Here is a 17,872-nt window from a genome sequence, read left to right on the forward strand (position 1 = left end):
CTCAAAGTTGGAGCATATGATTTACTTCCAGCTTGCTTCCACTCAGAAATAAAGCTTTTTTTCTTTTATTAAGGAAGATACCAGATTGGCAAAAATTATTAAAACATAGTGTTTTTATAAGTTTGAAGAAAATGGGCATTTTGATGTATTGCTATTTTATACACCTTTCTGGGGAAATATTTAAAAATGGAAATACTGTATTCATTCCTAGTAGAATGATAAGATTAGGGTAAAGCTGTACACGTGTACTTTAAGCAGCCATTAGAAAATTATAAAGTCTGATGTCATGGAAAAGCGTTTCATAATGTACTACTGAGTAGAGGAAGAAAGGAACAATATGCACAGCATTGCCTTTTTGAAATAAGTTATATATATGTACACAAGGAAAACTTTAGAAGGATATGCTCTAAAATAGCTGAGTTGTGGTATTCCAAATGATTTTTTTCTTTAATTTTTTCTGTTGAGCATTTTCTGGGTCTTCTACAAGGAAGTATGAAATTTTATACATTTTTTAAATGAAAAGGGAACATCTTTTAAAGACAAGACAGGTGTATTTTTGTGACATTTCTACTGGCACTGCACTTCCAGAATAGAGCAGAGATCATGGGCATTTGATTCCTTCTCTCTGTGTAGAGGAGCAATATAGACATTTAGGCCAGTGAACATTAGATGAACAGATAGATGGATAGTAATTGCAAGTTCTGGAACATGTCCCTCTTTCAGACTAGAGCCTCTGTCAAAAACTGAAAGTGATGTTTTGATGAATACAAAAATGTTAAGCTAAGACAGGAATGTCCTTTCCTGACCAGCAGGTGCAAAGCAGATGACCAAAGGGAGGAGATGGAAGGGGGGGGGGACTTGCTGGCACAGACAGGGAGATTTGATCCATCACTGCCTGCAAGAACAGCTCTGATGTCTGAGATGAAGGTGACATTGAGATTTCATAAGGGTTGGACAGGTGTGCAAAAAAACAGCAAATGGGTCTTGTCCAAGGGTTACAAACCTTTTTGGCCTTTTACTTTTCTCTGAAAATCAACTGGAAAAAATTGCAAAAAAAAAAAAAAAAAAAAAAAAAGATTTTAGAAAAGGGTTTCTAACTAGATAACAAGAGAGGGTTTATTTTTAAGATTTAAAATGTTGGGAATCAGATGAAAAACAACTATTTGTCTCCCTGGTTCCTGGCCACTTTGAGAGCATCCATGATAACTTCTGTAGGACTTTTGCAACTCCTCCCTTTCTCTTCAACACTCCCATGATTCCAGTAAAATTGATCTATTTCTGGTTACCCATGATTTTCTGGTAACCAAGGCTACTGATTATTTTTTTCCCCTGCACACTTCCCATACCTGCTCATCACAGTTAAAGCTTTCTCCATCACCATTTTTGATGATTTGCTGGCTGTGCTGCTCTTTTATTTTCCTACTCCCCCGGTTCGCCCTGCATAGTTAATTTTCCCCATCACTACATTCATGGTCTAGACATAAAGTCCAAACACACTGGTCCTCGTATTCCACATGTCACCTAACATTTCTAGGCTGGCCTTCCCCTGCTGCCCCTCTGGCATGCTGCTCTTCTGTGTGGCTCCATTCACTTCCCCAAATGAACGTTTGGAGTTCACAAGGTTCCATTCATCCATCCTGCCAGAGGTTGAAGGCCTGTCTTTAACAAGGGATGAAGTTAAGCCCTCAGAGGAATAGGTGTCCAAAGCACGTAAAGGCCATACAGCGTGGGGAAAGTCATAGATCACAAGTTCAGGAATCCTCTCACTACTGCTTTCTAGTTCTGTGACCTAAAACAAATTACTTAATTTCTTGGCCCTTCAATTTTCTAATGTGTAATTGGACATAATTCACCTCTTAGTGAGGTGAGTTATTATAATGAAATGTTAATATAGTACCTAGGAGATTGCCAGGCAAAATAGTTAAGTACTCAAAAATACTCAAAAGTTGGTAGTTCCCTTCCTAAACCCACCTCAGTTTTACAAAGAACTTATAATTTTCTAGCAGATATGATGTTATAAAGGGACCTGAGTAGTATAAACAAGAACACAGGGTGTTCAGAGAAGACAGAGCACAGAAAAAATTACTAGGCTTATCTTAAAAAAAAAATATCGAGAGAAGACTAAGTTTCCTATGAGAGTGAATAATATAATTAAAACTACAAACATGGGAAAAGACCAAGAAAGGAAAGCCCTCACCTCCTTTGGATCTTTATTCAAAGTCCCCATCTTAATAGAGCCTTCCTTGCCACCCTCCCCAAAATTGCATCCAACACCATCCCCATCCTTCCTTACACCCCTGCTCTGATGTGTTTTCCCATTTCACTTACCACCACATCATGTAATTCTGTTGTCTCTTGTCTGCCTATCTTCAGAAGAACGTAACCTCTACAAGGACAGGGGTATGTGGTTTGTGTGTCTATATTTCTTCGCTGTGGCATGCCCATTACGTAGTGGAGTGTACACCAGTGAATGTGTTCAACTTTCTGGCTTGGGGCTGTAGGACATGGAAGTTCTGGCTGATAGAGCTAGAAAATCTGGTTAGAAATGACAAAAACCACTAAATAGCATTTTAGGTTTTTAAATTTACTGAGTTGTAACTCCTTATCTTAGTTGTTTTTTTTTTTTTTTTTTGTTTAACAAGAAAGGTGTGTTACAGTAAAAAAAAAAAAAAAAAAAAAAAATGACCTACATTTAAGATTGACAGAGTAAGACAAGATAAGAATCTATTGTAGTAGCCCAGGAACGAACTGAAGAAAGCCTATATTAAGTTGTAGTGAAATAAATAGGAAGGGACAGCAAACATTCCAGTAGAGTTACCTAAACCTGACTGTTAAAACAATACTAAAAGACTGGAGAAGTAGAGTCATGGAAAGGAACACTGGGCAGCCATCCAAGAAATTAAATAAATGCATATATTCTAAATGTATTTATAAGCAACAATAATTAATTGCAAAGAGTATATATAGTGTGATTCCATTTGTAGAGATATGTACATAAATATATGTATGTTAATAAATTTATCTGACAAATATACATCAGATTCTTAACAGGCGAAGAATGGCATTAAGAAATGTACCCACTGGTCTTTAGTAGCATGTCGCACAATTCTGTGTCATTTGGTTACTTTTCTATAAGCATGTATTATTTTATATTAAAGTATCTTCAAATAAATTAATAAATATCTCTCATAACAGAAATATCAAGAGTGTACTTCTAATTATCAGAATTATTTTAAATCTGTTACTTAAATCTCATGTGACAAAACATGTAAGCATTAAAATGCTAGTGCAGTTTGCATTTTGACTAAAAACCTAATAAGGTGACCCTTAATTAAAAAACAGTAATGAAGTGAATGAATTTGGGGGCACATGATCCAAAATCAGAGACCTTCTTGTTCAAGAGTGAAGCCACTATTTTGTTCTAATTAACAGAGAGTCAGAAAGCATCACCTAATTAATGAGTAATGAAGATATTATAATGCACACAGTGTAATCTCCTGGGAAAGGGTTAAGGTTTAAAATCATGAATGCTTTGTACACGAACACACAGACACATTCATACATTTATTTCATAGTTTATAAGCCATTTAAAAATGATTGTGATGACCAAAGTGATAAAAATGAAAGTAATAGTAAGTCTGACATTGAAAACATTTTGCTTTAAAGAAAGTTGTTTTAGTAGATCTTTACTTTAAATAGTTTTCTGAAAAAACAGTTCAGGAAAAAGTGGTCTGAACCATTCCCTATTTCAAAATAAGGCTTTGTATGCTATTATTTAAAAATGAAAAACATTACTCCTTGAAGCAGTTGTAGATACTGCTCAAATCTTAAATTTATTATTTTTCACTTTCTCAGGTACCAGTTCAACAGATTCTGAGAGTGAAAATTTAGCTTTCAAATCAAACCCTGGAGCCATGCCACAGTAAGTGCCTAGGATCCCGTCAATTATATGTATAACCGAGAATGCCTTACAGAACCACTGGGGGTAAGAGCAGTGTGCATTGTACTGTGAAAAAAGAGGTCAGCTGATGTCAGTCAAAGATCAAATATTTTAATGTGGAACACAATTTTTAACTTAGGAATTTAGACTTTGAAGTCTGCATTTCATCATCGAGATGCCAAAAATCAGACAGTAGACAATCTTAAATTTCAAAGACAACTAACTTGTTATAAATATACGAAAAGAGCAGTGTCATTGAGAGGAAATTAGTGAAATCATTACCTAAATGTAAATGAGGGGCAGTCTGTTCATACAGATTGGAAAATGTCTAATTAGGTCAGAAATGGGTTTCTGCTTGGCTAAAGTCTATTACTAGTTAGATCTTAATCACGAAATTTGTAAAATTTTGTTCTTCTTATAAAGACAAATGGATTATATCTCCAAATAATTATTATGTCAATTGATGGTAATAATTATTTTTTTTTGTAAAAATAAAATCAAACCTACCAGAATTTTGTAGAAAACTCCATGAGTATTGGGACGGTGCTAATAAATTCCTTTGATCTGCTAGCATATGCAGTAACAATTATATCTATTCAGCATCAAATAATCCCTGAGTATTAATGTTAAAGGAACCTTATGAAATCATATACTCTGTCACTTCTGATTTCAGATAAGGATCTCAAGTTTTGTGAAGTTACATGACTTGCTTGAGATTGCACAGCCAACCTCTTAGCAAAATTGGGCCTAGAAACCAACTCCTCTTAACCTTTCTCAACACCTCACTAACTTATGCAGTAAGAAAAGACAAAAATGCCAAGACATTCTCAACAAAATTAGAAACCAGAACAAAGAACAGCTGCTAGACTTAAAATAGATCACTGAAACTTTGAATTAAATACAGACCCCTAACCCTAAGGATTTCAAGTGTCTGCTTATTGCTAAAGATTGGACCTTTTCCAGATATTTTCTTTTCTCTTAGGATTTCCAAGTTCAATACTTTAGGTTCTCTGATAATAGCTGAGGTACATAAAGTTATTTTTCTTTTACCAGTGTGTTTATTTTGCTAATATCTATAAGGTCATTCTCTGCATTAGTTGACTATAGCAATTCTAATTGTAGATTATGGCTTCCCATTTCTGAAGCACTTAAAATTGAAGTAGATTGAGCACACAAAAAGAAACTGAGCTATTGTGGGAAATCTTTCATAGAATAATCCCTGCTTTAAAAGAAATTCTGATGGAATACACTTGCCTCCTTATTTTTCAGAGCTCAAAAGAAAACAACTTCTGTTTCCTTGACAATAGGATCGTCATCTCCAAAGACAGGAGTGACTACAGCTGTGATTCAACCACTGTCTGTCCCTGTTCAACAGGTAAGTGTTCCTTGGGCCAGAGAGCCCAATGAGTCAAACTCATTAGCAGACTTCTTGGTTTAAGGATTATAGCTTTGATTCCAATTAGTACTCCCTGCAATATTTTTAAAGTGGAAACACAATTGGGAGGAAAGAAAAAGGTAGATGAAAATCCTTCCTTTTTTGGGCAGCCCCAGTGGCCCAGTGGGTTTAGCGTCACCTTCAGCCCAGGGCATGATCCTGGAGACCCGGGATCGAGTCCCATGTCGGGCTCCCTGGATGGAGCCTGCTTCTCCCTCTGCCTCTCTCTCTCTCTCTCTGTGCCTCTCATGAATAAATAAACAAAATCTTTAAAAAAAAATCCTTCCTTTTAGTCCACTAAAGGTAATCTTTAATCAAAAGCATATCACCAATTAATCAACATCTGCATGTCCGTTCAGAACATCTCTAATGGCCAGTAATCTGGTAAAATGGTATCTCCTTTAGCTATGACTATGATTGTTCTTCCACCTATGTGTCCTCTTCTGTTTAGCCAAATTTACTAACTCATTTAAAATCAATTAGAAGCAAGAAAAGTCCACATACCAACAAAAGTTTGTTCAAGAGATAAACAGATGATAATAATAAAAAATTTCAGAAAAAAAATAAAAACAATAAAAAAAATTCAGGTTCCTTGACTTAACCAAACTTTTATTTTTTTTAAAGATTTATTTTATTTTATTTATTCATTCATGAAAAAGAGAGAGAGAGAGAGAGAGAGAGAAAGGTAGGCAGATACACAGGCAGAGGGAGAAGCAGGCTTCATGCCGGGAGCCCGACGTGGGACTCGATCCCCGGTCTCCAGGATCATGCCCTGGGCCAAAGGCAGAACCAAGCATTTTTTTATCCTGCTTTTATTTCATTATAAGACTGCCGTATCCAAGAAGAACAATTACAAACTACTGGAAAGTAATAGTGAGTTTACTTTGCAAACAGAAACAAGAGGAGATTAAAAAAAAAAACAGTAAAAAAAAATTGAAAATCTAAAGGTTTTAATCAGATGTATGTTACTTTGCCTTTGTGCTATGATGTGTATATTTAAAAACAGCACTCACAAAAGGCATCCCCACCCCAACCCTTGAAATGTAAAGTAATTCCTAATAAGTATGTTTTGTGAGCATCACCTGGCCCTCTATCTATTGAGCATTCACGTGTTTTAGTAATTGGAGTATGTGATATATATACTCTTGGATATGTGGAATATGGAAACAGTAGAGAAAAGACATTTGAGTTTATAAACTTGAAAAGAACCAACCAGCCTAATTCATTCAAAGATGGCATAAATACTTCCTTTAAATCCTTAAAATGGAGTGGAACGTATAAAAATCTTTCTGATTAAAGCAATGGATTTTTCTTGGTGTTAAATATTTAAATATTGATGGGTGATGAATGCTTATTAGCACCATGCTAAGGCGTTTCATTGGAGAAAAAAAATACATCACCAGCTTCATTCCCAAACAGTTTATAGGACTATGCATGGGAAACAGGAAATATATATATGAAACATTTCTTGAATGTGGCAGCATATATTAAAGTGTGACAAAAAAGCCTAAGAGCAGAAAATATTTAAGTACCATAATAATGTAATAATGGAATATATCACTCAGTGGAAGGTAATATATTCCAGTTATATAGGTGAGTGGATGAAGGGCTCACAGAAACTCCATTGCATTATTATTTTTTAAAATATTTAAAGATTTATTTATTTATGATAGAGAGAGAGACACACAGGCAGAGGGAGAAGCAGGCTCTATGCAGGGAGCCCAATGTGGGACTGGATCCCAGGACTCCAGGATTGCGCCCTGGGCCAAAGTCAGGCGCCAAACCTATGAGCCACCCAGGGATCCCCCATTGCATTATTATTTTAAGCAATGTCACATAAAGTTGAACACCCTGGACCCAGATTGCCTGGGTGCAAATCCCAGCTCTACCACTTGATGTAGCTTCTCTGTCCTAGTTTCTTCATCTGTAAAATGAAGATAATACCATCTACCTCACAGGACTATCATGAGGATTCAGTGAATGAGTGAATCTCCGTATAACACAGAATAGTGCCTGGCACAGATTAAATACCACATAAGTGTTCAAATAGTCTTTGGACATATAAAGATAACAAAAAGTGAAACCCAATCCCAAATCACAAGCCAATGAGAAGTCTTCCAAGGATAATGAATAAGGCCCTTTACTATCCTAGCATCTCTATAACTCTGCCAACATTCTCAATGATGACTTGTGGCATATTTAGACATATAATATCAGATCACCATCATCTGGGGTTAAGAAGTGAACAATTGCTTATATAGAAAGGAATAAATCCAAAGGGTTTGAAAATAAATGATTTAAGTAAGAAAGAGAAATATTTTCCAGTCACTACTCTGGAATCTTTATATTTCCCCAGAGATGAGTGCCATTTCAGTAAGTATTTTAGCACCTTTGTTTTTTTGCACATCAAGGAAAAACAATGTATTCCTTTTTAACTTGTTTCCTGTAATCCCTCATATTAAAAAAGAGTACAGGTTAAAAATAAGGTAGATGTTTGATAACTTACCTTCTACTGCCAGCAACTTGTGCTTTTAATTCAATGAATCCAGACTGTATTTAAAAATAAAATGTAATGTTTGTAAGAACTTTTGAAAAGACCCCTGTGGAAGTCCCACACACAGAAATCCATTTGGTAATAGCATTTAAAAGCTCATGGATCCCTAAGGAACCAAGGAACTTTTACCTTGAATATCCTTTTGAATAGAGAAGAGGAACAGATGTGAAATGAGGATGTAGAACACTGTCTGTACTGTGTGTAGGAGTCAGACTAGCAAAATGATAGATGGTGATATTTTCATTCCCTCGTTTCATTTATGTGGAGCGAGCCCAATAATGAAAGGCTTCTTTAGCACATCTTTTCAGCAGTTTATATGTTCAGAATTTGACCCATGCATCTCTGCTTTTTCAGGCTCACAGTCCAACCTCGTACCTCTGCCGACCTGATGGAGCTGCTCCTGCCTACTTTCCTCCTATTTTTACAAAGGTCTGACATCTGCAAGTCTCATTCTCTGGGTTTGCTTTGGTACTTAAATTCCATTCACATGGAGCTTCGTGTAGTCGTCTTTAAACATTAAAATGAACAGATCAGTAGGCTCTCATGGTTACCTTTGGGGCTAAATGGGTATTTACAGAACAGCTGTTGTGTGAGTCTAGTTTTGTCAAGGGTCTGAAAAATGTGGGCGTGGTCAGTGGATAGAGCTTACAGTAGAGTGGGAAAGCCAAGGCAGGTAGAAAAAAATTGAGACAAAATGCTGTATAGGAAATTAGGAAAACCAGCCAGTTTTATAGAAAGAAAAAAAAGGACTAATATTCAGTTTGTTCTCTAAGTTTGTGTTTTGCATTGCCAAGCTGAATGATATCCGTTTCCTTAGTCAACTGCTCAGCTTGGAAATGTCTTCATGTAGCATATCTCTTGTAATTCTCTCAAAAAAAAAAAAAAAAAAAACCAAAAAAACCCAACAACATACAACCTTCATTGAAAGACATCTAAAAAGGTCCAGATATGGTGGAGAGACATACCATGTCTGTGGACTGGCAAATGGTGAAGAAGTCATGACTCCCAAATTAATCTGTAAATTTAATGTAGATCTAGATGAAATTCCAGCAGGTTGTTTAATTTTGTTTGATGTAGAACAGCTTGATTCTAAGAAAAGAAAAAAAAAAGCCTAAAAATAGCCTGGGTATTTCTGAAGAAGGAAAATCAGATGCTGGTAAGGGGTTTGTCCTCGGAGGTGTCAAGACTTTGTGAAGGTATGGTAGTTAGGATCGTTATTGTGCTGGCATGCAACTACACAAATTGGCAGGTAATCAGAATAGAGCCCACTGACACTCCACTATCTACAGAAACCTGCAGATCACTGGGTAAAGAATGAATTCTTCAGAAGAGATAAAAAATATATTAAATTGGACTCCTACTTCACACTTTTTGCAAAAACTCAGGCCAAGTAAACTAAAGAGGAACATGAAAAAACAAATCCACAAAACTCGTGCAAGGCCATAGGGAAGAGCATCTTGCTTGTTTTCTTGTAGGGAATGATTTTTTTTCCTTCCTAAGTCAGTCTGTATCTACCTTTATTAAAAAGCTTTTCATAAACAAGGTCCTTAGTGTAAGACACTGGCAACAAATGATAATATTTGACAACAACTTTGAAAGTACCCCCAAAAAAGTAAAACCTGACCAAAAACAATGCCACTATCATAGTCCATGGAGTTGTCCTTTATTGCTTAGAACAGCAAATGTTGCCATGGTGTGGGTAACGCAGGTGCTTCGTGGTGTTAGAGCTTTTCCAAGGCAACTTCACCAGTGCATCACCAGGAAGCCTATGTTACCTGATGTTGATTTTGCGGGAGTCCCCAAAGCACTTCTTGCTTTAAGCAAATAGAGAGGATGTGAGGTTTTGCTTTCCTTCCCCACAGGGCTTCACCACAGTGACCTGGCATATGGTGATGTTATGGAACTCCTCTAGGGCACTAAGAGAAATCCCCCAAAGCTAGACACAAAACCTTGTTTCCTCCATTGCATTCTCGCTCCTGAGACATTGACATTATATTAGTGGTATATCCCCTTCCCCCAGAAGAAAGCCAAGAAACATACTGTGTGCTAACCATACAGCTTAGTAAAACGAAGAGTGAAACATTCTATATTTTTATAAAGGTTGATTTAAAAAAAAAATCACAAACTGTAGAGAGACTAGCAGCGTGGAGCACACCTCACTGGGCATCTCCAGTGCCTTCTACCTTCTGTGTCTAGACCGTAGACTATCTCTGTTCTCTGCAGGACTGTTTCCCTCCTTCCTGGGTTTTGCTTTCTCCTTTGTCCCTTCGGGCATCTTCTCTCCCAGTTTTGCTGGCTCCTTTTGGGCCTGGGCTTTGGTTTTAGAGGGGCAGGCTTAGAAGAGAAGTCTGCTGATCTCCTGTGTAACTCAAAGTCACCTTCACTTTGTCACCTGTAGCATTTTTTTTTTGGCCTTTCTTTTGGGCATGATGGTGACTGTGAATGTCAGGTGGGCTTTGCTGTCTAATAGGTGCCCCCATTTATTTCCTCATACTCCTCTGGTTAGAATTTCCAGGCTTCACAGCTGGTCAGAAGCATAGCCAGCGCCTCTGCCTGCGGACCAACAGGCTTAGCTGGGGCAGCAGAGCCTGGTGGTGACTGTGGGATGGTGCGCAGTAGGGACACATGTGACACCAGGAGAGCAGCTAGCTTTGTGTGGCATTTCTTTCTGAATAGTACAGCGCCTTCAAGGAATCACAATAAGGTGGGCTGGATATGACGGGAGGCACCCTTATGTGGACCCTAAAACACTCAGGGGGCCCTAAGTCCTGCCCTGAGTGGATGATGAAGGCAGGCTCTTTGTCCCCATCAGGGCTCCTCATTGTGCTCCTGCACATTCTCCTCATGGCTCCGTCTGTTTAGCTGTGCCCTTTCTCAACTGCTTTGGGTCCCTGGCACCTACCCATTTCCTATTATCTCTAACTTTCCAACGTGTGCATGAAACACACAAACCTAGGAATAAATCAGTCTCCTTTGGTGCCTGAAATCTCAGACATGAAAAATATGTGTGTGCCATTTGAAATCTACCATGAGCAACTTCCTGGACGAGACTGGAAGTGTTTAATAATTAATCCACACCCTGGGCCCTGTGAGTGACACTGATCCATTACATGAACTCTTCTCTGGACCCAGTCACAAAGTCAAGAAGTCAATTTAAAACCAGAGATTTCCTACATTTAAAAATAAGGAAGGAGAAAGAATACAATCAGAAGTAGTTAATAATCTTAGCCTTTTCGCTTAAAAAAAAATTCTTGCTAATTACCAAGATTATCATCAAATACCTTCTCAGACTTAATATTAGCCTTCTATAGTTCTGCTGACATCTGCAACTTTGAGAATTTCCTTCGAGCTCTATCATACTCTCTCTCTACAGCCATTTGTAGCAGCATTTGTTCTTCCCAGCACACCATTTGCTGTTCCTTCAGAGAATCTTAAATAAACAAACAAAACCAGAAAAGACTTATAATTTTTAATATGAAAGTATTTGCTCTCGGCTGGTGTGTGAGTGGATTGCACTGTCATATCTGAATTATTTTAAGAGTTCTATATAACCTATATAAGATCTCATACTCTAGTCAGAAGTTGAAAAGTCAAAAAGTTTAAGTAGGCCCCATTGCTAAATAATCCTGGAGGAAGAAGATAGAGGGAGGACATATGTGAGGGGGTTATTAATCTTTTGATATTTAAAAACAAGTATAAAAGCTTTACCTCTTTGCATCCATGAAGCCAAATTAACTTCTAATCTGTGGGACTGTAAAAATTTACTGATCTGGAGTTGGAGTAAGGTCAGGGGCAACCAGGATAATTACAAAGGAAGAGGAAATGAAGGTCATGAAGGGAGAAGTACTGCAGGTTTTATTATTTTACTTAGAACTTCAAAATGAGAAAATCCTCAAACCCCTTATCTTAATAAACCTGACATAGGAAGCGCATTGGCAGAGGTGGTGGGGAGAGTACATGAAAAGGTTGGGGCATGTAAGAACAAATATATGCCTTTTTTCTCTTCCTGTCTGGTTTTCACGAGAATCTACGTTCATATGGAGTATAATCATTTTAGGAAGTTTGCATTTCACCAGCTAACTCTTCAGTGTAGACAGGGAAAGGTAATATGTTGCCATAAAATTCCATAAATATCAATGTGTCAGTAAATTTGCAGACAGACCCAAAATTTCTACAGGCCCAGTGGTAGACCTTACTAATCTCATTACCCAGAGATTATGACAAGCTAACGATCAGTGGATTTCAAGGTGTTTATTTTTACCTGAGTCAGTGGTAATTATTTTATGATGCAGATTTTGCATTTTTTTTCCCCTAAGATTTGGAAGCTTTATTTTGTGTTGTAAAATTGTGTAGGAGTGCACTAAAGTCTAATGGGGAGTGACTTTCTTGAATTTCAGGAACTACAAAACATAGCAGCATCAGAGGGTCAGGTGGTGGTTCTGGAGTGCCGGGTCCGAGGAGCACCCCCTTTGCAGGTCAAGTGGTTCCGACAAGGGAATGAAATTCAAGATTCTCCAGATTTCAGAATTCTACAGAAAAGTAAGGAGAGGTGCCCATTAACCCACACCCATCCATTTCCTTCTCTCAAGCTTCAGAAAAACCAAGAAGGGCTTATCCATTCAAATGAATTGATTTTTATTTTTGAAGAGTAGTGAGACCAGATAATCTGTAAATATGGGGAGCTCAGTAAATTAAAGCTGTGGGGTCACTTGTGTGCCCCTTTGAAAGTCTGATAAAAGTTATATGTTCTTTCTTCAGTAAAAAATGTTATGCACATTTGAACTCAAAGTTGACCAAATAATTTTAGGAGGTTTACAAGCCTCCTGTAAGCCCTTCTATAAATTGCAGTTTAAAAAAACTTCCTAGTGTAAGCCGTGGAATTTGGGTTTCTGTATTTATAGAAATATAAATTGATCTACTTGATCTCTCTTGCATTATGGAGTTCCCTTTATTCTGCAGACATGTCCTGTATGAAGTAATAGAGAAAGATAGGTAGGTTGATTATTAATGGAACCCTGTTCTAATACTCTGATTTATTTTTTTCCTCATGTGGCAAACAGAACCTAGATCTACAGCTGAACCTGGTAAGAAGCTCTTTATTTTTTCCCCCCTGTGGTATCATATCTTTTGAGTTTCAGTAGTTCTTTGTTTCGGTTTTAAAGCCATAAGTAGAACAATGTTTTTGCAGTTCCCTGGAAATACAACACCCCCTTAAAGACAATATCTTCTTTATCATGGGGTCTGTACACTGCATTTCACATCAGCTTCTTTATTAGTAAAACATTAAGTTCCATTCAGACAAAAAGGTCAAGATCAGTGACTTAAGGCTTTTTTTAAAATATAGTCTTTTATATTCAGAAAGCAAACTAAGCTAATGATGAAAAAAACATCCTCCTAAAATTCCAGCAGAAGAGAACCATCTGCTGTGTATTTCTGCTGTTACCAAAACCTACTAATGGCCCGACCCTCCAGCTTAGAAATGTGTCTCACACGAGAGCAGCCCAAAGATGTAAGCAAGCTGACCACTGGCATTTCTCATTTATGTACCCTGAGCCATAAAGTTTTACTGTTCTACAAGCATGAAAAAAGTCATCTTGCTCTAGGATCTCTCTTAGTTACGAGGTCATTTGACCTCATCGGAGTACTGTGTTATCCAGAAGTGCCAGGTCCAACCTTCTCCTGCTTCAGACTGCTTGTATATTTATGACTCCTCATGAACTAAAACAATGTTTGCAAAAGAAACAAAAATTTTTGTCTGTGCATTTCATAGGATGTCCTCCTTGAGACTACTTTTGCTTGTTTTTCTCCATCAGCAAAATTACCAGTTTCACTGACTCCTTGACAAAAGGTAGAAAAACCGATTTGTGCCTCTGCTTCAGCATCAAGCAGATTCTGCAGTTATGTCCCTTGGGAGCCATGGCTTTGCTCTGTCCCTTTGGGAACATGAAGGTTTTCTGTGGGCTCCTGCAGGCCAGGTTACTGTGGTTAGTCCTGTACCTTTCACATCTGAGTGTTGTGTCATTAAAAGTAGGGTGTGATCCTTTTAGGATCCAAAGGTTAAAAGATGCTGAGTAGTAGCATCCTTAGTGAACAGTGGGGATTGATCTAGTGCCTTCTTGTCACGATTACGACTAGAGCATGTTACTGCACCAAATGCGTGAGTCACCACATCAGATACTGTCATCACTTTCCAAAATGTGGAAATACACAACTTCTTATTCTGTCTGTGATAGGTCTTTATATAAAATTGCATCATGCTGGTTCCCAGATACATGGAACTTCTAAAACTCAATCTACTGCATGAGCTCAGATTTTAGGGCACATCTTTTGTGTTTGCTATTTTAAATAGACTTATCGATAGATATAAAAGGAGGAGCCAAATACCTTTCTCTACAAAAAAGTTTGTGAAAAGTCTATAGGCAGTTTATGTCTTTTGATACCTTATATACAAATAAAACTAAAGTTTTGGGACACAAGTTCTAAAAACATGACTACTGGGACAGATTGGGATTGCTGTGATGTTGTGTTTTTGATTTTGTGCAAATTCATGCAACTCTTTTTCATCATGTTGTTTGTTATCCATCGTCATCACCTACAGAGGTGACAATAATTTATGAAATGTCTCCAATGATCTGTGTTGGAAAACCATAAACTGACCATCCTCCAAAAATTCACAACCCTGGTTGGAAGCTGCACAGTTTAGTTTCTGACTGTGTACGTGTTTGACAACTGAAAACAGTATATTGGCCAAGAAGAGATAAATTTGGGTGAGGAAGGAGAATAGACCCATCTCTTACACCCCTCTTTACCAGCCTCTCCCCCCTTACTTCTCATACCACACAGTCTTTCTCTTTTCTTTCTTTCTTTCTTTTTTTTTTTTTTTTTTTAAAGATTTTATTTATTTATTCATGAGAGACACAGAGAGAGAGAGAGAGAGAGAGAGGCAGAAACACAGGCAGAGGGAGAAGCAGGCTCCGTGCAGGGAGCCCGACTTGGGACTTGATCCCGGGTCTCCAGGATCACGCCCCGGGATGAAGGCGGCGCTAAACCGCTGAGCCACCCGGGCTGCCCCACACAGTCTTTTTCAATTATGATTTGCTGTTTTGCATCTAGGACATAGTTTTGATCATGATTATGTAATAAAGTTCTCAGCAGCTTCATGGAATAAAATGACCTCTAGAACGTACTTCAGTGCCTTTTTAACAGGCAAAATCGTGAAGAAGAAGAGCAAAGTATGGGAAGCCATCCCTTTAAACTGCATATCCTAGCAATAGAAAAGTTTCTCCTCCTTGTCACTGAATTTATTTTTTCCCCTTCGGTTTGATCTGAAAGCATTTAAGAAAACAGACTCCTCTGTTCCAACCATAATAATAGAATTCACTGAAAACAGATATTTCTTGGTACAGAACTATGTCAACCGGATCTGTCAATACAGGAAAAAAAAACTTGTATATGGGCAGGAACTACTAAAAGACGAAGCACAGCTAGTTTTCTCCAATCTTGGGTAAATTCTCCATAATTATGCTAACTACAGAACTGGAATTGCCCCTTTGTTCTGCATAATAGAGCATTAAAATTCTCTCTTTCAGGAAATCTACAACTGGCATGTAGTGTTAAATAAATTTCATGATCGTATTTTTTTAAAACAAAACTTTTAAACACATGAATGGCTATTCAAGTGACTGCTTCTGTGAGCTGTTATGAGTGAGAACTTTAGAATAAGCAAATGTTAAAACATATTTGTATTTAAACAATGTTTTGGCATGCCTGACAAAACTGGGCATGATTAGGATTCTTTCGTTAGTAGCCAAATGTTTTCCTCATAATGACCTTGAGGTTGACCGTTGAAATGGACCGTTGAAATGGACCGTTGAAATGTACACCATTCAACATATATTGAATGGTGTACATTCCTTAAATGACCTGATTGACTACTTTATCCATTAGGCCACTGAACTGATTCAGCCATATAAAATGGATGTAAGAACTGGCTCCCCTGATAGCTCATTTTTAGCCACTGTTAAGTGGAAAGGAAAAAAACAGGACTACAATACATCTGAGGAAAGAGATAAATTTTATAGGACTGGGCCAAGTGATGTTTTCCAAATGCTAAAACATAAATAGCCTTTGAAATTCAGGAACATATTTAAGCATTTGGATTTTATTACCCTTTCTTCCTACTCTGTTCCAGGCCTCTGACACATTCACTCTTATTCTTCCCTCACTGTCTAAAGCATGCCCTCTATCTCTCTCCCCATCTCCTCCCTTCCTCTCTCCCTTTCTCTCTCTATATCTCCTTTTTCCCTCCTTCATTCTTTTTATCTCTTTACTCTTCTTCCTTTTTAAAAGTCATATGTAAGATGTGTTAAAGCTCTAGATAGAAAACTGAAATTCACTAGGACCTAACTATAGCCCCATTAGGGATTAGATATTTAGATAAAGAAGGAGCTAGCTAGCAGATTCTCTCCTAATGCATTGGAGAGACTGAAACAGGTTTTTCTTGTCACTACTGTGTTGTATCTGTCTAATGTGTTTTACACTCCCTTCTCTGTCTAGACAGAAGTCAGCTTGCATCACAAATCTTTTCAGACTGTTTTGTGAATTAATAGCTAGTCAGCTTACTTAAGACCAACATCCGTTTGTCATATTACCTGCTCTGGCCTCTTTCTTTGACATTCTGACTTTATACTGATTGAATCCTTCAAAGACTAGTCTGGGACAGGGGTGGTGTGGAGGGCACAGAACACTCATTTGACAGCTGTTAATACTCAGGCTCTTACTCAGCTGTCTGGAAACAGCCACAAACTGTATTGGGTTACTTCTATAGCATTGTCTAATGGCATGCAAAATTAAAAATACCGTGTCTTGTTGGCTGGGAAATTATAGATATAAAAATGTGGTGCCTTGTACTTTCAATATGAATCTCTGCTAACCAGTGCCACCTATCATCTTAGATCTTATATAATAGAGTTCATGTTTTGATTCTGTGATTCAGAATGTGAAGTTAATTATATGTGTTAAATGTGCTAATGTGCCGAGTTGCAGGAAAGCAATAGTAAGGAAGTTTGAGATCACAGTAGATTGTACGTAGTTCAAAGCTTAATGCAAGTCCAGGTTAAGATGGTAGGCTAAACAAAAGTGGGTTGTGTGAAACCTGTGGTTCTCAAACCTGGGGTACCACATCAGATTGAGAGAGGTGCTGTAATGTTTCACATTTTTGAAGCAAAGGCAATGATACTCAACATCTGATAGATACAACTAGAAGTTTGAAACAGTTCAGAATTTCAACATTAGATCACTCCACATTCTTTTCTATGACATCATATCTTTTTGAAACTGAGTTTTTGATGTGTATGTGTTGATAAAAAGCAAGTGACACATGAAAATCAATGTGGAACATGAAATGAGGCTGGCTGTGGCCCATCTGATCTCAAGAGTTCTGCAGTACACATGCATGCATTCATTAGTTAGTAATTGTGGTTATTTAGGAGTAAAATAATACTTGTCTTTCAATTAATATGTATTTTTTTTTCAAACAGTAGCTAACTTTTGTTTTGTTTTAGTAGCTAACTTGTTAAGACCTAAATACTTACATGTTCTTTCAAAATAACTAAATAAATGAAGCTGTTAGGTATATCTTGACTTAGGAGCATCATAAACTATTACTGAGACAGTTAGGGTTCCACAGACCAAGGAAGTTTGGTTTAATCTCTGGGGAGAGACAGAAAGTCTTGAGGCACACTTGAGAGTGCACCAAAAAGAAAATTGACCGACTCTTAGAATTCTGAATTTTCAATGCTCCTACTCCCAGTTGCCTTCTGAACTGACCTTCTAGAATGCTGGCCTGTGAGCCTTTCCTTTCCTGGCAGAGCCTAAAGGACTCCTTTCTGGGCAATCTGAACATTCTAAGAGAAAAAAAAAATCGATGCATGTGATATGGGAG

At 37.6% G+C, this 17,872-nt stretch overlaps 1 protein-coding gene across 6 annotated transcripts in view; it reads left to right on the forward strand.

Annotated features, from left to right (window-relative positions):
• Positions 1 to 17,872, forward strand: part of PALLD (palladin, cytoskeletal associated protein) — a 408,251-nt gene that overhangs the window by 180,996 nt on the left and 209,383 nt on the right. For all 6 annotated transcript variants that reach the window (XM_077868505.1, XM_077868503.1, XM_077868504.1 and 3 more), the window contains 5 exons: positions 3,856 to 3,922; positions 5,210 to 5,315; positions 8,284 to 8,358; positions 12,327 to 12,468; positions 12,990 to 13,013. In XM_077868505.1, coding sequence (XP_077724631.1) covers positions 3,856 to 3,922; positions 5,210 to 5,315; positions 8,284 to 8,358; positions 12,327 to 12,468; positions 12,990 to 13,013 — 414 coding nt within the window. The remainder of the gene's footprint in view (positions 1 to 3,855; positions 3,923 to 5,209; positions 5,316 to 8,283; positions 8,359 to 12,326; positions 12,469 to 12,989; positions 13,014 to 17,872) is intronic.

The sequence above is a fragment of the Canis aureus genome, chromosome 24 (assembly GCF_053574225.1).
Source record: "Canis aureus isolate CA01 chromosome 24, VMU_Caureus_v.1.0, whole genome shotgun sequence".
In the NCBI taxonomy this organism is placed as follows: domain Eukaryota; kingdom Metazoa; phylum Chordata; class Mammalia; order Carnivora; family Canidae; genus Canis; species Canis aureus.